Below are 17,644 nucleotides of genomic sequence, written 5' to 3' on the forward strand. Positions count from 1 at the left end.
CCATTTTACAAAATGGAAGGTTGAACACCTCTTGAGTATATCATTGTGATGTGGGAGTTTTAATACTTCTGTAACCCATTTATGTGAAGTGGAAGGTTGAATACCTCTTTCGCCCATTATTGTGAAACTGGAGGTTGAATACCTCTTTAGCCCATTATTGTGAAGTGAAAGGTTGAATACCTCTGAAGCACATTATTGCGAAGTGGGAAGTTGAATACCTCAGTCGCCCATTATTGTTAAGTGGTAGGTTGAATACCTCAGTCGCCCATTATTGTGAAATGGGAGGTTGAATACCTCTGTAGTCAATTATCGAGAAGTTGAAGGTTGAATACCTATGTAGTCCATTATTGTAAAGAGGTAAGTTGAATACCCCTGTAGTCAATATGGAGAAGTTGAAGATTGAATACCTCTGTAATCCATTATTGTCAAGGTTGGAGGTTGAAAACCTATGTAGCCCATTATTGTGAAGTGGTTGTTGGATACCTCTGTAGCTCATTATTGTGAAGTGGGAGGTTGAATACCTCAGTCGCCCATCATTATGAAGTGGGAGGTTGAATACCTCAGTCGCCCATCATTATGAAGTGGGAGGTTGAATACCTCAGTCGCCCATCATTATGAAGTGGGAGGTTGAATACCTCAGTCGCCCATCATTATGAAGTGGGAGGTTGAATACCTCAGTCGCCCATCATTATGAAGAGGAAGGTTGAATACCTCTGTAGTCCATTATCGAAAAGTTGAAGGTTGAATACCTTTGTAACCCATTATTGTGAAGTTGAAGGTTGAATACCCTTATATACCATTATTGTGAAGTGGGAGTTTGAATACCATTGAAGCATATTATTATAAAGTGGGAAGAACACAATTGTATTGCTTATCCTTTCACATTGTCTTTGTTGTAGTGTTTCGTAGAGTAAACAGATTAAATGTTCATCTTCCAGAAACGCTCCACCGCATTAAAGCAACAATTGAATGCTCACTTGTTTCGTAGAAAAAATCACAAAACAAAATATATATAGATGGAATTCCCTTAATGTACACTAAACGTGTATGTTCGTCTGGGGGCGCTGGCGAAAAAAAATGGAAACAGATAATCAAAACACAAATAAATTAAAAAAAGTAAACTGTTTTATTTTCGACGCCCGAAGATGATGATAAACAAACGCTACCATCAGATACAAATCCCTCGAAATTCAAACGATATTTGTTTTTGCATAGGACGTGCAGTGCAATGAAGTCTTCTTTGATATTCCAGAATCATACGCCATTCTTCTTAAAGGTTCCCTGAAGTCATTAAAAAGGAAATATTAGCTCTTAAGAAATGTAGGTATTCTTGGAAATGTTAATGGACATTTTTTAAATAAACAAAATAATTGAACAAATGGAATAACAGAATTATGTCTCAGTTGTTAAGTAATTGCATTATGACATTTATAGAAGAAAGCCATAATAATATATATATTGTATTCCTGTAATGGACAGAAGGTTTATACGTTATTTCCTTACTAATTTCATTTTTTCTTTGCGGAGTTAAGAGTGAACTAAATTATAGACAATTCCTATAAGAACAGTTATGAAATTGATATTTATACAAAAAAAAAAAATAAAAAAAAAATTAACTGGCAATTTAATTTCCGAAAAAGTATTGAACACATTTCTCTTTCGTTTGTACTGAACAAAGCTACTAATTAAATAACAATGATATATATAGGATATTTTAAAAAAAAATATTAAAAAATATTAATTTGTTTTTATAAATATATTCTGCTTCAATGAAGAAAAATGATATATTTGTGACGTCATAGCGTATGCTTCATGGATACGTCATCTTGAGAATAAAAATAAACTAATCGTGCTTTAGTCACACATATTATAGTTGCCACAACATTAGATTAATTACGCAAACATTAAATAAATAATAATGATTCGTTTCTTAAAACGATATTCTTCTGTCATTGATGTGGTTCATCATACTCACATGCATCCCTATCATGCATTAGCTACTTTCGCTGTAAAAGGAATAAATAAATAAATAAATAAATAAATATAAAATAGATAAACGAAATTGGAAACACAGATAGACAGATAATTATGTAATAATTGTTTTCAGATATGTGTTTTAATGTTTATAAATGAACAACCAGTGAATAAAATAAATAAGAGATAGAAATTATAACAATAGTGAAACAAATCTCGAAACATGAAAATTGAATAAACCTAAATGATAATAGTAAAACGATCGATAGTCTTAGTTATTTGGAGTTTTAGCGATTAAACTCATTTATATTAAGTATTAAACAATTACGGAATTATACATGTGTGTAACATGGAACTGACTTATATTTGATTTACAATCCGTCATGTCTTCGATACTTTTTTCAAGCAAAAATAAAATATTTTCCGTGAAACTCGCAATATGATTTGCCAATTTAATTGAATCTCTCATCAAGCAAACTTACCTAAAATATGTGAATTTGAATTCTTATTCAAGTTCTGATACACTGAAAAAACAAAAACCGTGGGCATTTCAGAATAAACAATGCATTTCCTTCAGATATAGTGATAATGAAATTACTATTTCAATTAGCAATTGTAGTTGTAGGTATCTTAAAAATAAAATCAATGTAATTTGAATTTTCAGTGAGTTATCGACATATATTCACAACTGTGTTTTACATAAATATCCGCATATCAAAATTGCAACTTTAGATTGTAAGAAATATATGTTGAACTAATTGAATAAAAACTATTTTGAAAAGGTAAAGATAAAACAATTAATTATATCGTAATATTGATACAGGCAGAAAACTCCACTGGAAGCTGGAAATCCACAACAATTCACACTCCAATAATCGTCATTATTGTCGGATTAGAGTCAGAATAAGAAGAAGAATCAAACTATTTTGTTTCCATATTTTGCCAGTAATGTGTTACATTACACAGCTGAATTAATGTGTGGTAACACGGATATTTGACAGCAATCTGGCTACGTTTCTTATGTTTTTTTTTCACAGCATTTAAACTCTATATTGATGTAGAAATTCCATTTGTATTCGAATATGATGGAATGATATGAACAATATTTGGGAAATGTGGCTGGAAGATTTTGTTATCATCAATTGCATCTAATGGTTATAATGATATGGAAACTACACAAGATGTTTGTGAAAATGAACGTTTAAAACCCAGAGGGACTGTACAAGTACATTTTTACGATTTCACAGCCATTTAATCCACATATATACATCGTAGTAAACAAAGCTGTAAACAGTGTTAATACGTAGCGTACCCGTTAGAATTTGTCTTAAGGATTAATATAGAGTTAAATAGATCAGTATGACGCAGTGATTAGTGGCAAATAAGATAGGGATTTAAGTCTTACAGTAGATGCTTATGTATAACATGATGATACGTTCAATCTTTTTTTGAAGAAATGTCCATTGCTGGCGAGATATTATATTTTTCGATGATATTTTATTTATTCACTTTTAAGTCAATATTTGCGTTAAAATGATATGTTTAAAATTATTTATAATTATAATGACCCCGATAGTCTATAAAAAACCCAAATGAAAACAAGTATTGACACAACAAGAATATAAGTTACTCATTAGAATATATATGTTGTAACGGTCCTGTTGAACCTATAAACAACACAAACACAGACTTGTAAACATCAGATGGGATGTTAAAGCCAGAATCAATGGAAATCGCTACACACAGAGTTGTACACTTAGCTGTAGAAATACATCCCTAACAATATATATTTTAAATCTATTATCCATGAAGGAATGGCAACAATTGTCAATCTGTTTACTAAAACACGGTATAGCACGTTTTGTCTATAATTTATTAAGTATGTCGGTTATTTTTTGAATACATGTTCTTAATATATATATATATAAGTGCAATGATTAGTATCTCCGTTTTGCTTTTTAGTTTGGTTTGTTCTGTTTAACGTCTTTAAAGCTCTTTCTGACGGTATATTTCGGAAATCACCAGGGTTACAGTTAGAAAGCATAAACAACTGCATATTGCCTGAATTCCGTTTGCTTTTTTGGCATATTGAGTATAATGTTAAGTTGAAAGTGCTGTACCCGTTAATAACAGCCGCAGGTAAGTAATACATATAAAACATATAATACAAACATAATATATACGTATACCACGCTGCATTATAATATATGGCTATGCACATATCATCTTACCGGCACCTTGGGCGTCCGACACTACACCTAAAAGTAGCATGTCAAACTTAAGTGACATTTATAAAACAGATGAAGAGACTTTAACGAAACAGCTGAATTAACCACCATGCCAAACATACCACCGATTTGGATGGTATACCTTGATGCACAGAGAGTTGCCTTGCTGAAAGCTACTCCAACGTAAGGGTATGGAAATTGCAACCATATTTGTTTCTCGACCAAATATGACGATTTACATTGACAGATATGTCTCAGTTAGTTGATGCAAGATATATACATTGAAATTCCAACACGTAAGAACAAACAACATACTGTAAAAATAAATAAAGATAATAATATGAAAATTATACATTACGAAAATGCGTGCTTTAAAAATACGTATTATGATGTTTATTTTACTTAATTGCTCCTTCAAAGTGCCGCCGGAGCTTTTCATCCCTAACACCTCATGAGATCATGTAAGCGGATAATTCTGAACTGTTTAATACAGGAATTATTGTTGAAACACAACTGCTGAAAACGTTATTGATTTTGGCAAACGTCATAGGTCAATTTTGCATTCTGTGTCTCATTTTCGGACATTTTATATTTGAGAAAGATACATTCGGAGGATACATCAGATAGCATATTCTTTCAAAAAAATGGTTTTCTTGATACGTAACAGTCAGTGCTAACGTCATAGGGCAGTATTAAAAAAAACCAACAAAACAAAAAAGCAAAAAACAAAAAACGCTGATACGGTAGATATTTCAACTATCTCTAAATGGGAAAAAGAAAGTTCAACATCGCAAGAACAAGATGGTATTTCTACATACTAGATTATCATAATGATTCATTGTCCAACAATGTAGTTCAATAACATACCGATTTATGATCAGAACATTTAATCTCGTTACTAAGGTTTGGTTTGATATATAAGTTATATATGGTGTCTATCTACTACTATAACTACATGTATATTATGAGCAGTGAGTATATATTTTGTACATGTACAGGTATGTCGAGGTGATGTAAGTTCTATAAAGATGTCCAAGTATATCAATATCTACCATACAATATCTATAGTTTCAGTGATATACTACTCATAGGATGCAATGATATTGTCAAAATTATGGCCGAGTCATTTTTAAGCTTAAGATTTATTCAACTACGAGAAAAAAAAACTTAAACAGTATATGTTTTATATCAGTTGAAATAATAACATGGCGTCAGTGCTATGAACATCAATTTTGATATCTGGTATCGATGCGTAATGAATTTTCATAGCGTGTTTTCTTAAGAAAACGCGTCATTGGATGCCTAGTCGAATAAATGTTATCTAATGTTTTTCTGGCACAAACTATTTTCATAATTACTTTATATTTTTGAATTCGATATCAAGATATACAATATTATATATTATATATGGCATTGAGAAACTCGTACAAAACGTGTATTGTTCCTGATGTTATGGAAAATACTAGGCCTGACATTCTTTATATGTCTGTTTCTGAAGTGCAAACTAGCTATGCTATATTGTTATAATTCCATTATATATATACTCACTTCGCGGTAGGTTATATCTTGATCGGGAAACTTTATAGTAATGAGAATGGTTTTAGTAATTTTACATGTTATTTACAGGAATTGATGTGGTAAACATGGGTATATTTCAGAGATAAAAAAATCGTTATTCGTAATTGATATTTGTTGTAAGGTATTAGTTGTTATGCTAAATAGAAGTCACATTAAAAATAATCTTATTTGTAATTATTTATGGCTTGGATACATATTGCCCAACTGGATCCCCCAAAAAATGCAATTATGCAATTTAGTTATCGATACACAATATATAATTTCACAATTGATCTTGATTTTGATGAGATAAGATGAATATTTCAAGAATTGTTGACACACAACTAACATCACATGCATCGCTTGTAAGAAAAACAAAATGACACCATTGGTATTTGCACATTAAAACAAACATAAAAAACCCAAAAACAAAACAATAAAAACATTAACAATGTCGTAAAATGATGGCATATAAGACCGAAAAATGGAATACTACATATAGTGGAAGAGATTGATTGATATCGGTGTTCAATTTATTTTTGTTCAAATTAAATTTTAAGGATGATATCAAAAATAAAAAATTGAGGGAGATAAAAGTGCAACTTATGCAACTTTTGTTTGAAATATCAAAGTTAGTTTAAAAAAAGACTTCTCCGTCGAAGATGCATCATGTTTAGTTTTGATTAAAATATCAAAGTATGCTGATTTTGATCGGTTGTGAAGTTCGATGATAGGTATATTCGTAATATTTTTTTTTTATTAAATCATATATATAAAAATTAAAATTCATTATGTCATACATGGTACACATGTACATACATATGTATCTGTTACTCTGACCAAGATTTATATTGTAAGGAAAGGTAATATTTAACATTAAACATGTCAGTCTTTTAGGAAAGACCGATAAAACACAAACAAGACGGTATGGGTTAAAACGACATATTTTACAATAAATTCTATATACAATGTATCTACGTAAACTTCACATTTAGTCGTGCAAAGAACTAGAATACGGCGACATATATAAGTATATATTTGTGTTATATTCCGTGCAAACTAGCTAAACAGTTGTCATTATTTTAACTACAACGTTACACGTTATACTCACTCCGAGGTAAATGGTATCTTGATTGGTGAACTTAATACAAATCAATTACATGGTATAGAGTCTTATACGACTACTTTGTTATGTACACAAAACTCGTTTATATATTATGTTATATATTGGAATTTAAGTGTTGCACAAATGTATACGATTATTTGATATCGATAAATTAAGATATACTAAACATTTTGAATTTGCCTAATGCACAATCTACTTTACATAAGATATACACTAAATGATTAATATTGATACATTTCAGGATAAGGTTAAACTATACTAATATTTCATTTCAAAGTCACGTTGAGAACATTTTGCCTTTCACGTGTTTATTAAAGTGCTGACTGAAGTGATGTTTTGAGGTCAGCATAAAACACACACCCATGTTTATTCAAGCTGTTTTGTTTACACATTAAATTCAACCAAAATATCTCATACACAGAACAATGAAATGAAAACTACATCTTATCATTTGTATGGACTGTCCTGAGCTATCTTTTAAATGGGCTCGCAATCTCTTTATAAGTAGTAATATCGCGAATATAAAAAAAACTGTTTTGTACACTTATGTGTTTTTTTTCCAGAGTTGAAGGATTCCCACTAGGGTGTAAATCGGGTGTGATTTCTGGGAGAAAACGACAACAGTACATAATACAGATGCTTTATCTGTACACTACATATCTGACATCTCTTTCATACTCACTTCCAGCATATTGTGAAGGATGTTGAAAAGCTTAAAATAAATACGAGGTCGTCAAATACAAGTTTACTGTTTTATATACCTCCATCCAAACGTTCCTTTACACTTTGAGGAAAATACGTTGAAATTGAGTGGATCTAATTCAAATATTTTGTTTGTATGTTTGTTAAATTCATATGGAAATACTTTTATATTCTATCAATATTCCATTCGGTTATTGACGATCAGCAAAACTCCAAAATGAAACATTTCTGCACCATTATGTCTCCTTAGAATTGTTTTTGAATTAAGAGCACGCTTTCACAGTGACATAATTCTGTCGATATTATAGAGAATTAAAAAAGGCAAACAGACAGTTTTTTTATGAATGTTGGGAATATTTTTGGAAAAAATAAACCCCCTCCTTAAGCCCTCTCAAAATTAGGTCATAAACATTTTCCATTGTCACTAAAAAACAAATGAATTTTTCAATGTTTTGAAATTTAAATTTCTGATTCATTTGTAATATTTTATATTTTTTAGTATTATAATAAAGTCGGATATCGCTATCATGAACTCGGATGTCTTGAAGATCGCAGTTCAGGAAAACAATCAACTCCGACGATAAAAGTGTTACATTATTTTGTTCCGTGCATCGCTTACATCAAATTAATGAAGTTCAAACGTGTATTCAATAACCGTAAGATGCATAATGTGCCGCATGTTCTTACTTGATAATATATGAAGTTTCATTTATAAACTCTATGGTATAGCACTATAGATAGTATTTTATTACATTTTTACCAGTGAAATATCAAAAATTATTCATTCTATAAAAGTGATATTTTTCACTAGTGAAAAATATCACTTTTGCTGATTTGACCAATCAAATTAATGATTACAAAATACCAAAATAATTGACCAATCAGAATGCCCGACATATATGTCAGCACATGGACAGGGGGAACTAATGCTTTTGTTTACAAATTATCGCTGTAGGCCTAGTTAGCATACGGGGTAGGTTTTTTGTTGATAAAAAATGTAATAAACAGAATATCTAACAGTGTATTCAGTAATACCAAATATATTTCACTCGTGTGGCTAATATTTTGATATTTCGCACTCGTGAAAAATATCAAAATATTAGCCCCACTCGTGAAATATATTTGGTATTACTGAAGACACTGTTAGATATCCTCTATATATATATACGTTGTATACACACCTCCTCCGTGCTGTACCATCGCGGACTGTCTTGCGGCATTATTAATCATTGCTAAAATAAAGTTATTTCAGTCGTTGAATCAGAATCAAAATAAATGAACATATTAATGCAAATTAGGAATTATTTTCAATAAATTTGTTTTAGTTAAAGATAAATTATGGAGGCGATGGTTATTGACGATCAGGAAAACTCCAAAATGAAACATTTTTGCACCATTATGTCTCCTTAGAATTGTTTTTGAATTCAGAACACGCTTTCACAGTGACATATTTATGTTGATATTATAGAGAATTAAAAAAGGCAAACAGACAGTTTTGTTATGAATTTTGGGAATATTTTAGGAAAAAATAAACCCCCTCCTTAAACCCTCTCAAAATCAGTTCATAAACATTTCCCAATGTCACTAAAAAACTAATAATTTGTTCACTGTTTTGAAATTTAAATTTCTGATTCATTTGTTATATTTTATAAAAAGTCAAAAGAGTATAATATATTTTTTAGTATTATAATAAAGTCGGATATCGCTATCATGAACTCGGATGACTTGAAGATCGCAGTTCAGGAAAACAATCAACTCCGACGATAAAAGTGTTACATTATTTTGGCTGTGCCTCGCTTACATCAAATTAATGAAGTTCAAACGTGTATTCAATAACCGTAAGATGTATAATGTGCCGCATGTTCTTACTTGATAATATATGAAGTTTCATTTATAAACTCTATAGTATAGCACTATAGATAGTATTTTATTACATTTTTACCAGTGAAATATCAAAAAATATTCATTCTATAAAAGTGATATTTTTCACTAGTGAAAAATATCACTTTTGCTGATTTGACCAATCAAATTAATGATTACAAAATACCAAAATAATTGACCAATCAGAATGCCCGACATATATGTCAGCACCTGGACAGGGGGAACTACTGTTTTTGTTTACAAATTATCGCTGTAGGCCTAGTTAGCATACGGGGTAGGTTTTTTGTTGATAAAAAATGTAATAAACAGAATATCTAACAGTGTATTCAGTAATACCAAATATATTTCACTCGTGTGGCTAATATTTTGATATTTTTCACTCGTGCTGCGCACTCGTGAAAAATATCAAAATATTAGCCCCACTCGTGAAATATATTTGGTATTACTGAAGACACTGTTAGATATCCTCTATATATATATACGTTGTATACACACCTCCTCCGTGCTGTACCATCGCGGACTGTCTTGCGGCATTATTAATCATTGCTAAAATAAAGTTATTTCAGTCGTTGAATCAGAATCAAAATAAATGAACATATTAATGCAAGTAAGGAATTATTTTCAATAAATTTGTTTTAGTTAAAGATAAATTATGGAGGCGATGAAACATATACATTAACTGGTAACGAACAATGTTTAAAGAACGGATATTTAGTTTAATTACCCAATCAATGTAACGTACCTGCTTCGGCGTGTAGGACAGCTTGTTGGGCAGCAGCTTGTTGGGCCGCACCTGATTGAGCTACAGACGGGAAACAGTTTTATCATTAATATATTGAGGACTGTATACCATCCAAATCGTATATTAGGCTCATCAAATATACGTGAAAATATCATTTATAGAGTAAAAATATATATATTACCCGCATATAGCTAAAATTTACATAAATAAACAAATATAATGATTTAATAATTATCAGTGTAAAAATATATGTAGTTCACAGCAAAAAGACAAATAAACAGATAAATAAAAAAATAACTTAAAAAACAAAATGAATAGAAAATAAAATCAGAGAAAGTAAATAAATAAAAATTATATAGAAAATCTAAAACGATCTCACAGGTATAAAAGTAACATTGAAAACACAGAGGCCGAGGATGGTAGAATTGTTCGTGATGTAAGGGCAGCTCAAATTTTGCAAAGGTTGGCGATGGGTGAAACATTGTGGTATTGCACGATGTAAACAATAACTTATTCTTCTTTTCGGTCGATTAGAAGTAGCCTTGATGACGCGCTCAAGTGTCTTGATTTGTTCTTGTTCGTTAGTGCTATATAGGAAAGATTATCTGACTTGATAATGTTCCAAAGTCGCGTTTATTATCAATATAGATTATATTTACCAATAATTCCTCCCATGGCAGCTCCTCCGACACCACCTGTGACGTCGACATAAATATATGTTTATATACATACATCAAATTACAACCGGTTTTAATCACATCGCATCAATAAAACACATTATACGTCATGTAGGTGTTTAACATCAACAGATACAAACAATATCGTAGTTATAAGTCATGTAGGCGGTAAACAGCAACAGATACAGATAATATCGTAGCTATACGTCATGTAGGCGGTAAACATCAACAGATACAGACAATATCATAGGTATACGTCATGTAGGCGGTGAACATCAACAGATACAGACAGTATCGTAGTTATAAGTCATGTAGGCGGTAAACATCAACAGATACAGACAGTATCATAGTTATAAGTCATGTAGGCGGTAAACATCAACAGATACAGACAGTATCGTAGTTATAACTCATGTAGGCGGTAAACGTCAACAGTTAGAGACAATATCGTAGCTATACGTCATGTAGGCGGTAAACATCAACAGATACAGACAATATCGTAGTTATACCTCATGTAGGCGGTAAACATCAACAGATACAGACAATATCATAGGTATACGTCATGTAGGCGGTGAACATCAACATATACAGACAATATCGTAGCTATACGTCATGTAGGCGGTAAACATCAACAGATACAGACAATATCGTAGCTATACGTCATGTAGGCGGTAAACATCAACAGATACAGACAATATCGTAGTTATAAGTCATGTAGGCGGTAAACATCAACAGATACAGACAATATCGTAGCTATACGTCATGTAGGCGGTAAACATCAACAGTTACAGACAATATCGTAGCTATACGTCATGTAGGCGGTAAACATCAACAGATACAGACAATATCATAGTTATACGTCATATGCGTAGGCATTGATTTGTTACTAATATTAACAGATAAATCAATATATGTTTCTTAATAAACAGAGGTTCCAAAACATCTGGCGGTTGTTAATTTCTAAATTTAGATTAGATTTACGTTCCATATAAGTAAAACAAAGTGTTTATAACGTTGAAGCCATTTAATGGCATTAAAAGCCTGGTAATTGGTGGATATGTTTTAATTTCATTATTGCATGAAAGTAAAATCAAGCGAAGACTTAAAATAGGGAAACACTATCAAAAGCTTACAAATAGCAGCGTCATAAGCACAGGGGACTCATTTGCGAGCTGGTTCATCGTCTTTATTAATTATGTTTTTTTGGAGAAGCAAGTAAATCGCTACAGTGATAACTTGTTATCTGTTTATTGCTTCGAACAGAACGCGTATGCAATTTCATAGACACGTAAAAATGCACAAACTAACAGATGTCTACACATTCCAAAGCCAGCATCATTTCAATTTTTTTTTTGTATAAATCTAAAAAAAATGCCTGATAAATTAATCTGTTAGTGAGCGAGCACTGCAACAGTGATATCCCTCGACAATATAATCAAGTTTTAAAGCAGAAGTGCAATTTATGAAAATCAGAAATAGCTGAAAAAAATAATAAAATGAAATAAAATAAATTAAATAAATCTAAAAAACGAAAGGAGATAATAATGATAAAAAAGCGTGTCTGAAGCATTTGAATTATCCATCAATCATTTTATCACAAACGAAGCATTATCAAGCATTTGAAAAGACTTACCGATGGATTTTTCCTCTTTAGTAAAACATATTACGTTCATTATTTAAGTAATTGATTGATCAGACAACTGTTAAACTACAAGATTTAGTATATAACAACCACGTGACTTTTAAGAATTGTCTGCTTCCATCTCTCCGAAAGGTTAATTACAGGAGAAAATACCATATATAGTTTTTTTTTATATATGTACTATAACATGTATACATTAATAATTATATAAATAACATCGTTTATATGTAAATACATATATATATAATAACATATATGCAATAAATACCATATACATGCATTTGTTGATATATATATATATATTATAAGATACATATATGTGTTATACCATATATACAACATTAATTCTCAAAATTAATTTGTAGATATGCATAGTATAACAAATATGCTATATTCATTCTATGAATTAATTTGTATATATAGTGATATATATTTTAAAATATATGCAATACTTATTCCATAGATATATTAGTTTATTTAATGAATGTAAATAAGTCCAACCATTAACACCGTTTCCGTTATCTACACGCTTGAATTAAATGTCAATTTAGTACATTGAGACTTGACCTTTGACCTTTATGATGGGTTTGTAGTACACTTACCAGATTGCATATCTGAAAAAATAAAATATATTCATTATAAACAAGTATAAATGGTATACATTATGGATTCTAGTTATCTTTAACATTAGATATGGAGAACAAATGAGAGTTATCCTTCCTGAAACATTGAGATTCATTGGTGTAGAATATTAAATTATTAATTTTGTAATATGTTTTTTTCTTGCTTGTCTCTCGAAGAAATATATGCTTTGCTATAGATATGCAGCACATAAAACGTTGCTGGTATAAAATAAGGTTCGGCAAGAAACCGTAATGTTGTTCAAACATATATCATGCACATCATTATTTATACATAGTAATTATTTATATTAAATAACAATGTTTTCCGTTTCATCCTTTGAATGAATGTAGATTGTATACACTGGTATTCGTTATGATGTATTGTCAATAGTATAATAAGCAGTTAAGTACTTTTTCTTGTTTATCTACAAGAATATTTGGTTTAGTATACTATATATATATTATTATATCATTTATGAATTTCATAATAATTAACACTTACTTATCATTCCGATTGGTCCTCCTGCTTGACCTCCCACTATCATGAAATAAAAATTCAGGAATTAGTATTAGGTACATTTGTTAATAATTATCATTGAATATATCAAAACACATGTATAAACGTGTCGTTTCTTTATAAAGGGAGACAATTCATGTCGACAAGGAAATTATATTGGCTGTACTATAATGACATCACAAGTACCTGAACGGCTTCACCAGTATAGTTAACATAAGAAAGAGAAAATAATCTTTATCTGGGTTGTGTGATAATAAGTGGAAACATGTTGATGACAAGCAAACCGATATATTGCTGAGTTTTTATATTTATCGTTAGGGTGATAAATCTCCAACTTAGGGCTGACGATAGGTACACTCACAGCCATACTTCGCAGTGTATGGGGGTGGGGGTAGGGGGGGGGGGGGGGGGGGGTATTGCATTTTATCCCAGGTATCTGTTCAAGTAGGGTTCTAACCAGGTATCTCTGACATGCGAGTTTTACACCGGACAATCTAAAAACATTTTCTAGTCGAGAAATATGTTCCGGCTAGTATTTTCCCAAGGGTTACATATTCCGCCACCAGGGGCAAACTCGTTCTCGACTTTTCATGGGATGGGAGTATGGATACCGAGTCCCTACAATGGCACTGATATTACAGTGGACATCGTGTTATCAATTAAATTTAAATCACCGCCTCAGCCAGGGATCAAACCCCGGACATCTTGCTTACTAGTTCTTCACTCAACCGACCGAGTTAAAGAGAAGATAAATCTAGCCAAACGGTTAATTCTGAAAGTATTTACAACGAAGTATATTATTGTTTTCGATTCCACTATTATATATTCAAGCAAGAAATGATAGCTATCAAACAATGTCATTATCAGGAGAGCTCCTCTTACACAAGTATTTGTAAATATGTTAATGATATCAATCAGAAGACGAATGAATGGACGAAATTTAATATTATTATGTTTCACAAACTAAGTGCAAATTTATTCTGATTCACAATGTCTCAGTCCTATTCACTGAGGAGGAGGACATCCACAGGTAAAACCGTTTCATACGCAGAAGCAAACTCTGCGGTTTCAATTAAGCATTGATGTCATTTTTTGTTTAGTTTCATCGGGGTATGAAACAAAATTCGTTTGCAAACTGTATGAATCCGCGTAGCGGATTCTTACAGAAGTTTGCAAACAAAACATGTTTTATGTACAATTTTACTGGTTTTAAATGGAATCCTTTTTCTCAAACCAATACGCAACGTCAATTGTCGTATTGTGACGTCACATTTTTCGCGCCATTCTCGGAGTATTTACAATGAGTACAAAGAAAAAGTAATTATTTAAGTTAAGGCAATTGATTAATATGTGTGAGTTTGACACGGACTCAAGTGTTGTAGAGGCGAGTATCCGGAAGCCGACAATGAATTGTGATATAATATCACTGCTATAGTAACAGGGCAGTTTAATTTGTGTTTAAAGGGTTAGGAAAGGTTATGCAAGATATCAAATATTATGTGATCGGGTGTCATAGTAAAATCTAGGTAAGAGATAAATATGAAGTGATGTGGATGGACTCTACCATTTCCATGAAAGTCCATGGCGTTAACAGGGGTACTTACCAGAAAATCCTCCACCTCCTGTGTTTCCGGTTATGAAATAAAATTTAAAATGTATATGAGCTTATAACATCCTTTCAAGATGTGTATATGTACCATTAATGTTTCAAACAAATAACCTTCTTCAATAGATATAAAATCCGGATATCGAGTAATGTTTATAATTTATGTATGTAATCAATTTCTTTATTGAAATATCATGCTCTATATTACTTTGCCTGTCAATACTGAAAATGAACGTATGTCATTGAGATATGATCCAATGGTCATATATACAACATGTGCAAAGCGGACAACAAATATGCACTATTACTACTTGATGTCATTGATTTAATTAAACAACAAGAATAATTTCAATTGATGAGAACAACAAAATGTCAGATACTTGAATTGCATAAACAGAACCGAAGCTCATTGATTAATATTGCGATCGGTAGTAAAAGTGCTGAGGAAATTTTGCTTTATCATATACGTAGACAGAACAGTTCAAACAAGCGAAGCTAAAACCGGTCATTGGTTAGACACGTCAAATAATATCGAGGAGGTAGAATACAAAGATAAAAGATCTATAAATAACCGATATTCAGGTATGATAGGGCTAAACAATGGGAGATTACTCGAGCAGGGCCAAAATCATTAAAACATGTAAGTATTGGTATTCAGCAGAACCTCTGAATTAAAAATTCAATACCTACAAAATTTCTGAAAAAAAGTCAAATGCCAACGTTAAACATATGCAAAGGGCATACACATTTTTTTAAAGTGTAAGATAAAATGAATTTTGTAAGACGACACAGCAAACTTGCAGATGAAATGTCAGTTCATCTTCGAAAGAGAATGTATATATTATATAACGGAAATCAACCTGATAACATGTTATATTTCTTTGATATAAAATACGACGGTAGAAAAACACAGAAAATGGACTTATGAGAACCAAGCCGGATACCGGTATGACAATTAGGCGACAGTGTGTTCAGCATTAGCGTGTCATTAAATAGTCGACATAATATTAATAGCATTCATGATATCATGAATGCCATAAGAACTAAAGCAGATGAAGAAAATAATACAGTTCTTATTTCTAACAAAATACAACATTGCATGTGTGCACAATTAAATGACATTGGTGCATTAATCTTATTAATCCGTTTCATAGTTATTTGGATTGATATAGAACATTTGTTGACAGTTTAAAATCCACTCATTCATAAAATGATTCATAGACATTTCATATAACAGATTCTTATTTGAACCATTTGTAATCAGTTGCAGCAAAAAACAGATATAATCTTTCAACTAACTTATCATACTACCGACGATTTCATTGATGCTAACAAAGGTCCTGTTATCATTAATACCAGTACCATTTACAAAGATCTTCTTTTTTTAAGAATTAATTAGTGAAAGACGAACTAAGTATTTTTTGTCTCATATGGTGCCGTCATATTTGACTTTACATAAAGAACTTCAAGATATCCTAGCTTGGAAAGACTACAAGATGGGTAATTATTTCCTCTTTCTATATACATTTATTATCATAGTATCATGGGCAGTGTTGAAAGACTATAAGATCTGTAATTATTGTCCTTATTTTTATATACGTAAACTAAATCCACGTATGGTTACATATATTTGTCTAGGTCATGAATCTAGAATAAAGTGCATGCGACACACACTACAATTTTAATGCGTGTTTGTGAAAGCGAAATAATAAGTAGACTACAATGCAAAACATTATGAGAAACTTCCTATTCACCTCCATTGTTTTGCACGAGAACTTGTCCTAAAGAAGAAACGTGATTTTTTAAATATCGTTTTGAAACTAACAAATGCATATTTTAACATAGAAAAACTATTTTTCTCTAAACATTTCCATTTTATTTCTTATATAGGAACGATTTTGCATTTATCTGTATTATATGTCAACGATAACTTTATCAGCAACACTTTTTGACATCAATAAAGATAGCAATTTTATTATCAAATCTTCTAAGCTGAAATTTGACACTGAAGCGGAACAGACATTGTTATTTAACAAAGGTTCTATAGTGATTGACGTTGTTTTTATAATATTTTTTTTTGTGTAAATAAAGCTGTGGTTTACCACTGTTGAGTCCGTAGCGTTGTCCAATGTTGTTTGCTACGCCTGTTTTCGATAAAAAATGTCATAAAGTAATCCAATTGAAATCAATTTTGTATTGATGTTTTTGAGTTTCACGTGAGAGCGTTTAAGCCTAGGCTAATACAAAATTTCCTCTGATATTTTGAGATTTTAAAGATGTTGTGCATCATAAAGGATAAAAAGCATACCCTGCAGAACATATTCATTTTTCAAGCAAAGGAATTTTAACCTGATGATAACTTACTGACTTTA

General features: G+C 31.2%; 1 protein-coding gene across 34 annotated transcripts in view; it reads right to left on the reverse strand.

The window, feature by feature from the left end:
• Nucleotides 1–1,112: 1,112 nt before the first annotated feature.
• Nucleotides 1,113–17,644, reverse strand: part of LOC117315789 — a 61,403-nt gene continuing 44,871 nt past the window's right edge. For 14 of the 34 annotated variants that reach the window (XM_033870153.1, XM_033870167.1, XM_033870168.1 and 11 more), the window contains 17 exons: nt 17,375–17,416; nt 17,027–17,053; nt 15,271–15,288; nt 13,652–13,687; nt 13,129–13,140; nt 12,518–12,532; nt 10,870–10,905; nt 10,211–10,270; nt 9,964–10,014; nt 8,769–8,819; nt 7,568–7,597; nt 6,871–6,900; nt 5,751–5,780; nt 4,206–4,232; nt 2,457–2,498; nt 1,976–2,006; nt 1,211–1,281 (listed from right to left, as the gene is read on the reverse strand). In XM_033870153.1, coding sequence (XP_033726044.1) covers nt 1,987–2,006; nt 2,457–2,498; nt 4,206–4,232; nt 5,751–5,780; nt 6,871–6,900; nt 7,568–7,597; nt 8,769–8,819; nt 9,964–10,014; nt 10,211–10,270; nt 10,870–10,905; nt 12,518–12,532; nt 13,129–13,140; nt 13,652–13,687; nt 15,271–15,288; nt 17,027–17,053; nt 17,375–17,416 — 527 coding nt within the window. In that variant the 3' untranslated portion in view covers nt 1,211–1,281; nt 1,976–1,986. Of the gene's footprint in view, nt 1,282–1,975; nt 2,007–2,456; nt 2,499–4,205; nt 4,233–5,750; nt 5,781–6,870; nt 6,901–7,567; nt 7,598–8,768; nt 8,820–9,963; nt 10,015–10,210; nt 10,271–10,869; nt 10,906–12,517; nt 12,533–13,128; nt 13,141–13,651; nt 13,688–15,270; nt 15,289–17,026; nt 17,054–17,374; nt 17,417–17,644 lie in introns of all 34 variants that reach the window. The other 20 variants (XM_033870165.1, XM_033870154.1, XM_033870169.1 and 17 more) reach the window with 20 other exon arrangements.

Source organism: Pecten maximus, chromosome 17 (genome assembly GCF_902652985.1).
Source record: "Pecten maximus chromosome 17, xPecMax1.1, whole genome shotgun sequence".
NCBI classification, from domain to species: Eukaryota; Metazoa; Mollusca; class Bivalvia; order Pectinida; family Pectinidae; genus Pecten; species Pecten maximus.